At 34.8% G+C, this 8431-nt stretch overlaps 1 protein-coding gene across 3 annotated transcripts; it reads left to right on the top strand.

Moving 5' to 3' along the window:
- LOC101261893 (uncharacterized) lies at positions 1 to 6697 on the top strand. Of its 3 annotated transcripts, none has more exons than XM_004252064.5 (8): positions 1 to 251; positions 2523 to 2625; positions 3518 to 3607; positions 3729 to 4913; positions 4993 to 5056; positions 5263 to 5402; positions 5547 to 5858; positions 6226 to 6697. In XM_004252064.5, exons 1-8 carry the CDS (start codon positions 211 to 213, stop codon positions 6517 to 6519), a joined length of 2229 nt encoding a protein of 742 aa, XP_004252112.2. In that variant the 5' UTR covers positions 1 to 210; the 3' UTR covers positions 6520 to 6697. The 3 variants fall into 3 exon arrangements, with proteins under 3 accessions (XP_004252112.2, XP_069148442.1, XP_069148441.1); XM_069292341.1 differs by lacking the exon at positions 1 to 251 and adding an exon at positions 819 to 910; XM_069292340.1 differs by lacking the exon at positions 1 to 251 and adding an exon at positions 1287 to 1330.
- Positions 6698 to 8431: the final 1734 nt, after the last annotated feature.

The raw sequence follows: 8431 nt of genomic DNA, 5'->3' as shown, positions 1-8431 counted from the left end.
AAACAGTAAAACACTTAAAATTGTCAAATCAGCCATAAAATAGTTTTTGGTTTTTCTGAAGAGAAGGGAATTGCAATAACGTAATTTCTATATATATATATATATATATATATATAAACAAGATTTTTGATCACTATATAAGTTGAAGCCCTAGCTGCCTCTCCTTCATCTTCATTCACATTTTCTCTTCTGAAAATTGCAGTTCCATTAATGGAGTTACCGCCGTCTAGATACTTCTCTCAGAATTCCAAGTAAAAACACTGATTCATCACCTTTTTTTTTTTCTGAGTTTTGTTGATATGTAGATAAAGATTACTATTTTTCAGTAAAAAAACATACCCATTTGGATTTTTAAGTTTTTTTATATCGAAAACAATCGTTTTTTACCTCTAACCTGAGTACTCATCACCCAGACCCCATTTGTGTATCTGGGTTTTTGTTGATAGGTCATAAAAAATACTTTTTTTCAGTAAAATTACATACCCATTTGGATCTTTTTCTTTTTTATATTCAAAGTTTATCGAAAACAATCTTTTTACGCTTCATCCAAACACCATTTGGGGTATCTGGGTTTTGTTGATTTTGATGTGTAGATAAAGAATTAGTTTCTTTTTTTAGTATAAACACATACCCATTTGGATCTTTTTCTTTTTCTTTCATATCGATTTATCGAAAATAATCTTTTTTTAGTGTAAGCTGAGTACCTCATCCAGACCCCACCTGGGGTGTCTGGGTTTTTTTGTTGATACGTAGATAAAAATTACTTTTTTTTCAGTAAAATTACATACCCATTTGGATCTTTTTCTTTTTTATATTCAAAGTTTATTGAAAACAGTATTTTTACGCTTCATTCAGACACCATTTGGGGTATCTGGGTTTTGTTGATTTTGATGTGTAGATAAAGAATTAGGTTGTTTTTTTTTTTAGTATAAACACATACTCATTCGGATCTTTTTCCTTTTTTTGTAGTTTTTTAAACAGAGGTTTATAGAAAATAATCTTTTTTAATTTTGTGCGCAAGCTGAGTACATCATCTAGACCCCACCTGGGTGTCTGGTTTTTTTTTTTTGTTGATTTTGATGATAGTGATGTGTAGATAAAGCGATTTTTGAATTAAAAAAACATTACCCATGTGGTGAATTTTTTAAAAAAAGTTCCCATTTTTATTTTAATCTGTGTTCATTTTGATTTGGGGATTTTTATTTTTTAATCATGTATATACAAGAAAGAGAATTCCTTGTAAAATACAAAGTCACAAAAAGTTAATTTTTTCCTCCTTTATGTGGTCCCTTAACCTAAAAATGTTATTTTTTTTCTTTTTTCTTTGTATGTAAGTGGAGAATTCTGATTAATAAATGATGTTCTTCTGTTGTTTGTATTTTTTTTATGTGATTTTTGACAGGAAAGAGTGTTTCTCTAGATTTCTGAGTAAAAAAAATGCATGTTTGATGGTGGTGACTGTGATTTTGATGATACTAGTGCATTAGAAAAGGGTCATTTGGTGTTTTTAAAGTGCTCATTTTTATTGTTATTTTAATGGTGTTTATGCATATGGAATGAGTGTTCCACCTGAAGTTGGACCAAAGTCCAAAAAGATTGAATCTTTTTATGTTATTTCATTTATTTGTGATTCTGATGCTTTAATGAAGTGTGTTTCAACAGAATTTTGAGCAAAATACAGAACCATTCAATGCTTTTCATTTAATTTGGTTCCTTTTTTTCTTGTGTGATTCTGTTGATACTGTTATTCTTTTAGGATTTTTTATTCACCTTATGTGGATTCGTGTCGGGTCGGAGCCAGGTAGGGCCCGGAGGGGTTCATCCGTAGTCGGAACCTCTATTGATAGAAAATTACATTGTTTATACATGAATAAAAATTATCTTTTATCTATATAGTAGACGCCGAACCTTCTTTGGCTTTTTCATGTGTTTATTTCCTCAGATTTTGAACCTCTTGGTAAACTTTTTGGCTCCGCCATGGTTTTGTGTGATTCTGATGTTATTAATGCACAGGAAAAGAGTGTTTCCACAGAATTTCAAGTAAAACACATACCAATTTGATTATTGTTCTTCTATTTTGTGTGATTCTTGATATTATTGATGCACAGGAAAAGAGTGTTTCCAAAGAACTTCAAGTAAAAAACATACTATTATGGTTTTGTTTTCTTTTATTTTCTTTTCATTTTGTGTGTTGATGTTATTGATGCCCAGGAAAAGAGTGTTTCCTAAATACTTCAAGTAATACAAATACCAATTCTCTTTTCTTCTTATTTTTGTTTTCGTTTTGTGTGTCTGTGTGATTCTGATGTTCTTGATGTACAGGGAAAGAGTGTTTCAGCAGAGTTTATGTAAAACACATGCCCATTTGATTTTCTTTGTTTTTATTGTGTGAGTGTGTGATTCTGATGGTATTAATGCACAGTTAAAGAGTGTTTCCCATAATTCCAAGTAAAACAGACCAATTTGATTTTCTTTGTTTTCATTGTGCTGGTCTGTGTGATTCTGATGGAATTAATGCACAGGAAAAGAGTGTTCCCTGGTGGGAGCTCAACCAATGTGCAGGTGCCGGAAGTCTCATCTACGATTGCTCGGATTTCAAAATCAGAGAATGCTAAACAGAAGGAGGTATAAAATCCTTTCATTTGGTTCTTCTCTAAGATTAATTGTACTGTGAAGTTTCTTAAAGAAGTTTTCGCCATTAACCTAAATAGTCGTCCACCCTATTGATTAAACTAAAAATTGCCGGTGGATATATAATATCTATGATCTATGTATACCGGCTAGAAAAAGTATACACTAAATCTGTCCGACTATTTGTTAAGAACCCAATAGTTCTCTGTATAAGAGATGTACAATTTCTTGAATCACAATAAAAGTTAGATTAGGTAATGCAAAAGTCCCGCTTTTTTCTTTTGAAATACTGAAGTCAAGTTGAATAACATCACAGCTGTCCTAAGATTCACGAGTTAGTTTGAAGTACAGCAGTGATGAGTTTCAAATCTGTTAAGAATATGGCAAGTCAGTTTAGGAGGTTGTAAGAGATAAAAAAAATTTGTTGTTGGCTTTCACTCGTCCTAGTACAAGGAACACAAACTAGCTGTAGACTTCGGCTAGAATCAGGTTTCTCAAAGTTTTTGTCTGCATGGTGCACACGTGTATTCCTTCAACAGATAAACTAATGTTGGGGCTAGAATAGAAACAAACAAGAAGCATAATTATCGATTATTGACCTAAAAAAAATGCACATTGTTAATGGCTTAATGCTATATAGGGATGAAATAGTCTTTTTCATTACTTACAGCGTGCAATGTGGCCCACTAACCTTCCGTTGAAAAATTACATATAACTTGCTATATGCAAGACTTCTGTCTTTACTTTTTCAATTTTTTATACATGATTTGCATAGATATTTTGGTGTGAATCTTTATTTTTTTGTGTTTTGAGATTATTACTTGCAGGGGTAACACTTGATTGTAGTACATGGTACTAACGCTGATGAAGTGTGTTCATTTTGTAGCCTATTCACCATGGAGATGTTGACATGAAAGGAGGTGATAATGATGTGATGTTCATTGATGGGAATACTGGATCCCGTGGCAAAGGGAAGGTAATCAGAATTTACCATAGATATTACAAAGAAATTAGCATATTCCTGAAGTACTGATTATCTCTGTATTTTATGTGTTTTCTGTTGGGGATTATTTTTTAAATTGTTGCCTCATTCGCAGGATTTTCTCGAGCTATCCCTTGGCTATGGTGATTCAGCATATAGTGTTGGACCGAGTCAAGTTCAGTCTTCGAAGAAGCACTGCCCTTCAGAATCAGGTGAAGTGCCTGCGAACCTATTTTATGAAGATAATCCGTCTATTGACATGTACTTTAGTGAGCTTGCAAATTATGACTATGCCATTTTGCAATCACATTTTGATCATATGGATACTCCACCTGGAGTTGAGGTTCCAATCCCATGGATGTCTGGTTTTGCTAAAGCTAAAATGGCATCAGCCACTACAAGCACATCGTCCACTTCAAAAGCTCTGAGTTCTCCTTTTGGAAGAGAAACCCCTGAGGTACTAAAGTACCCGTCCACTTCAATTTATGACTTAAATCATATTTTTAAGCCTACACCAGTTGAGCTATCTTCGTCATCTCTGGGACCTGCTGTTGTCGAGGGCAAATTTTCTGCCAAAGCAAACTCAAAGGGGATATGTTTTAAAGAACAAAATGGTTCTACAAATGTTTCGCCCGGGGTAGAAAAATCTCTTAACGTTCAAGGGTCTCATCTTAGAAGGAAGATACATTTATCCCCTGGAACAGTTTCTCAGAGTTGGCATACACCATCTATTCCTGGTGGAGTTCCGTTCCCTACAGCTCACTTTGTACCTCCACCAATGCCTAGTTGGATGAATTTACCCCCTAATATGCCAACTGCTCAAGCTTCTTCAGGGTTTATGCTCGCACCAGGTGCTATGAACCCTCTCCCTCTGCATCAGGTTCATCCAGGGTTTATGCTTGCACCAGGTGATATGAACCCTCTCCCTCTGCATCAGGTTCATCCAGGGTTTATGCTTGCAACAGGTGATATGATCTCTCTTCCACTAGAACAGGTTCATCCAGGGTATATTATCCCACCAGATACTATGAACTATTTTCTTCCAGAACTGCTTTCTACGGGGCCTGTTCTTGCACCAGGTGCTATGCACTATTTCCATCAGGAAATGGATCATGAACTCTGGACTCATGGTCCGCATAACAGTGCAAGTCTATCACTCCAATGCGAATCAGCTCCTAGTAAGGAACAACATGGAAATTTAGGTGAAAGCCTGAAGAATTTCCGTCTTTTCAAGAAATTTGATACTGTTCAAGATCATTCAGGCCATTACTTTTCTGGACTTGCATCTCATGACAACCTGGTTAGTTTAACTGTAAGTGGTTGATAGTTTTGATTAGTCATTCATTATCTTATTTCTAAATGTTTGTTTTTCTGTATAGGCCTCTAAGAGTTGTGCCAAGAGGATACTGGAGGAGTGGAAGATACTGGAGAAAGATTTACCTGGTAACATGAGCAAATTTTCCAGTCTTTCTTAGCATTCCTACCTGATCTGTGATGATTATATTGGCATCAAGTTATTGAAATTTGGCATACATGCTTACAGGATTTGTTTAAGTAATGAATTTCTGAGGAGCTCATAATGTGATCTGTGATAAAAATCTGCTTGTCGTATTTCATATAACCACAACTGAATGCCTTTTCATGAGCAGATACCATATTTGTCCGAGTGTATGAAACAAGGATGGATCTGTTGAGAGCAGTGATTATTGGAGCTGATGGAACTCCTTACCATGACGGTTTGTTCTTTTTTGATGTTTACTTCCCTAGCAACTATCCCAATGTTCCACCGGTATGTGTCTCATTTCTTCTCTGACTCCTTTATTTTTGCCTTCTTTTCACCTAAGATGCCTCAAGTTATCTGTGGAACTGTTCTATTTTTTCTTCTTCTTTATTTTAACCTCAAGCCTAACACCTTGCTAATTATTGCTGCCAGCATGTACACTACCATTCTTTTGGCCTCCGGATCAATCCAAATTTGTATGAGTGTGGAAAAGTCTGCCTGAGCCTTCTGAACACTTGGGATGGTAGGGGGAAGGAGAAATGGATCCCTGGTGAATCAACTATGCTGCAAGTTTTGGTTTCCATACAAGGGCTAATATTGAACGCTAAGCCCTATTTCAATGAGCCTGGATATGCCAGGATGAATGGCTCAGCCTCAGGGGAACGAAACTCACTGCGCTATAACGAGAACACTTGCATTTTTAATCTCAAGACAATGGTCTATTGTATGAGGCGACCACCACAGGTATATCGTTTATGACCATCTATAACTTAATGAACTTTTCAATTATGCCTTGCGATGTTTTTTCCATGCGATTTATCTGTTGGAACAGTAAAATTACAAAACTAAATTCTAACGTCTCATTAAGTAACTGAACCTTTAACATTGTAACAACAAAGTGACTAAACTTTCCTCCCTTGTAACAACAACAAAGTCATGACTATTTTGTCGATAGAGATGCAGAATTTCACCATTATAACAGTCTAGTCACAAGACTTTTCCTTATAACAACAAAACTTACTCGTCTAGGTGACTTTATTGTAATAGTTGTGTGACTTTTTCGTTCTAAATTAAGTACTACGAATTTGAACATTCTGCTTTTTTGCTGCAGCACTTTGAGGATTTTGTCATAGGGCATTACTTTCAAAGCTGTCAAGATATTCTTGTGGCATGTAAAGCATATATGGAAGGTGCTCGTGTGGGTAGCCTTGTCAGAGGGTGTGTTCTCGGCGATGGTGGCAAGGGTGGTGACAAAGGTGGTTCTCGGAGTTTCAAGGCCATGTTGGCGGGATTCATCGGGGTACTTGTAGAGGCGTTCAAAAAGATTGGTTGCGAGGATTGTGATAAGTTTCTTCCCTTGGCAGAAAAAGCGTCAACCAGAGCAACTCCAGTTAAGATAGACTGATAGAGACTGCTGACCATATGTAGATTTCAGTACTGTTATACACCTAATGTTGACAAACTAGTTTTCAGACTTGCATCTTTCAGCTGAATGTCCATGTTTTTGGATGGTAAATTTGTATATGGCTGCTATGACAATAGTTTTTCATTTGAACTAAATGATGAAGCAACTGTTTGTTAAATGTTGGTGTCAACATTGTTTTTTTTTTTTGGATGACAAGGGGAATTCGCAGCCGCTACTCCCACTGTTATGCAATAACTTGCATATCATAAGGAGAGGTAATCCCCAGTGTGACAAGCTCAAGCTCGTCCCAAAAGGCAGATTCTTTATTTTCGCCGGGAAGGGAGTTCGAACTTGAGACCTCCAAATGGAAGTCTTTAAGTCCAAATCACTAAGGGTGTGTTTGGTGTGAAGTAAAACATTTTTGGAAAATGTTTTTCAATTTTCTTATGTTTGGTTCCGTGGAAAATATTTTTCAAATCAACTCATTTTTCTCAAAATTAAGGAAAATATTCTTCAACTCGCATAAAACTTCAAATTATATTTCAAAATTTTATATTTTTACTCCACTCTCCCCCCGACCCCGATCATCCCTCCACCTCCTTCCAAAAAAATATTAAATTTGTTTTTAAAAATATATTTTCAATTTCAAAAATTTATTGTTTCACCTCCATCTTGGACTCCATCCCCCCGGCATACCCACCCCCCCTCTCCCCAAAAAAAATAAATAAATAAAATTCAAGCTTGTTTTTAAAAAATATTTTCAAATTCAAATTTTATTTTTTTTTCACTCCTACCTTGACCCCCGCCCCCAACACTTATCCCTTCACCCCACTTCCCGAAACAATTTGCATTTTGTTTTTAAAAAATATTTTCAACTTTAAATTTTTGTTATTTGACCCCCCCACACCTTCCCTCAATGGAATCTTACTATTTATGAAAAAAAAATCATTTCTACATGCTCAAAAATCTTCACTTTATGCAAAGTTCCACTTCTTCCTTTCCTTCCCCCAACCTAAAAAAATAATAATTTTATTTTTTAAAAATATTTCAACTTAAATTTTTTATTTTTTCACACCTTAACCCCTGCCAACCCTTCTCCATCCACCAAAAAATATATATTATTTTCTACTCTAGTAAAAATAAAATACATTTTTATTTTTCATTCATAAATCACACTAAAAATATTTTCTACTCACAACCAAACATTAGAAAAAAGTCATAAATCTACTTGTTTTCTAGAAAAATCTAGAAAATATTTTTCATTGAAAACATTTTCCTTCATACCAAACACACCCTAAATCTCTTGCTTTTGTTGGTAAGAAATTTCGAACTTAAAACCTCTAACATGAAAGTCCCAAATCCAAATCATTAGGGGATTGGTAACAAGATTGTTAGCTTATTCATGATTTCTTTCGTTTGTATCAAACTATAACTATGTCTATAGACATATTACAAGAACCTGCTAGGGCTAAGTATCTGCATTTCATCATCAACATATAGCTGGTCCAGCTAAAATTTCAAAACTGCTTATTGTGTTTTTGAGGAAAAGTATACCATAGATGCATTCAATCATATTATGCGTTTAATGTATAGTCATCTTGAAGTGGTTTTATTTTTTTTCATGCTTTTTTACAGAAGAATTTCAGCATCCAACATTCATGATGGACTATTTTTGCCTGGCTTATGAAAGGTAATGAGTTAAGTTTGAAGGTTAATATATTATTTAGTTTTCTTCCTTTTATTATGTTTAATCTTGAGTTCGTTACCTATTATAAGTCAAACAAAAATTACCTTTCATTAGTGTTAGATGTTGAAATCCATTTGGATGCTATGGGACTTGGAGACATCATTTAACGATGACAATAAAGTATCAAAACAAAAATGTGTTAAACCTATGATATTCTTATGTCAT

Source organism: Solanum lycopersicum, chromosome 12 (genome assembly GCF_036512215.1).
Source record: "Solanum lycopersicum chromosome 12, SLM_r2.1".
NCBI lineage: Eukaryota > Viridiplantae > Streptophyta > Magnoliopsida > Solanales > Solanaceae > Solanum > Solanum lycopersicum.
The sequence above is the reverse complement of the archived record's forward strand: the minus strand, read 5'-3'. Positions and strand labels throughout refer to the sequence as shown.

What these genes read in the sequence shown, in the direction of transcription:
- LOC101261893 (XM_004252064.5), top strand. Translation starts at nt 211, where the DNA reads ATGGAGTTACCGCCGTCTAGATACTTCTCTCAGAATTCCAA. An exon ending in GATCCCGTGGCAAAGGGAAG is followed by an intron (nt 3,608 to 3,728) that starts GTAATCAGAATT and finishes CCTCATTCGCAG; the next exon opens with GATTTTCTCGAGCTATCCCT. An exon ending in ACTATCCCAATGTTCCACCG is followed by an intron (nt 5,403 to 5,546) that starts GTATGTGTCTCA and finishes TATTGCTGCCAG; the next exon opens with CATGTACACTACCATTCTTT.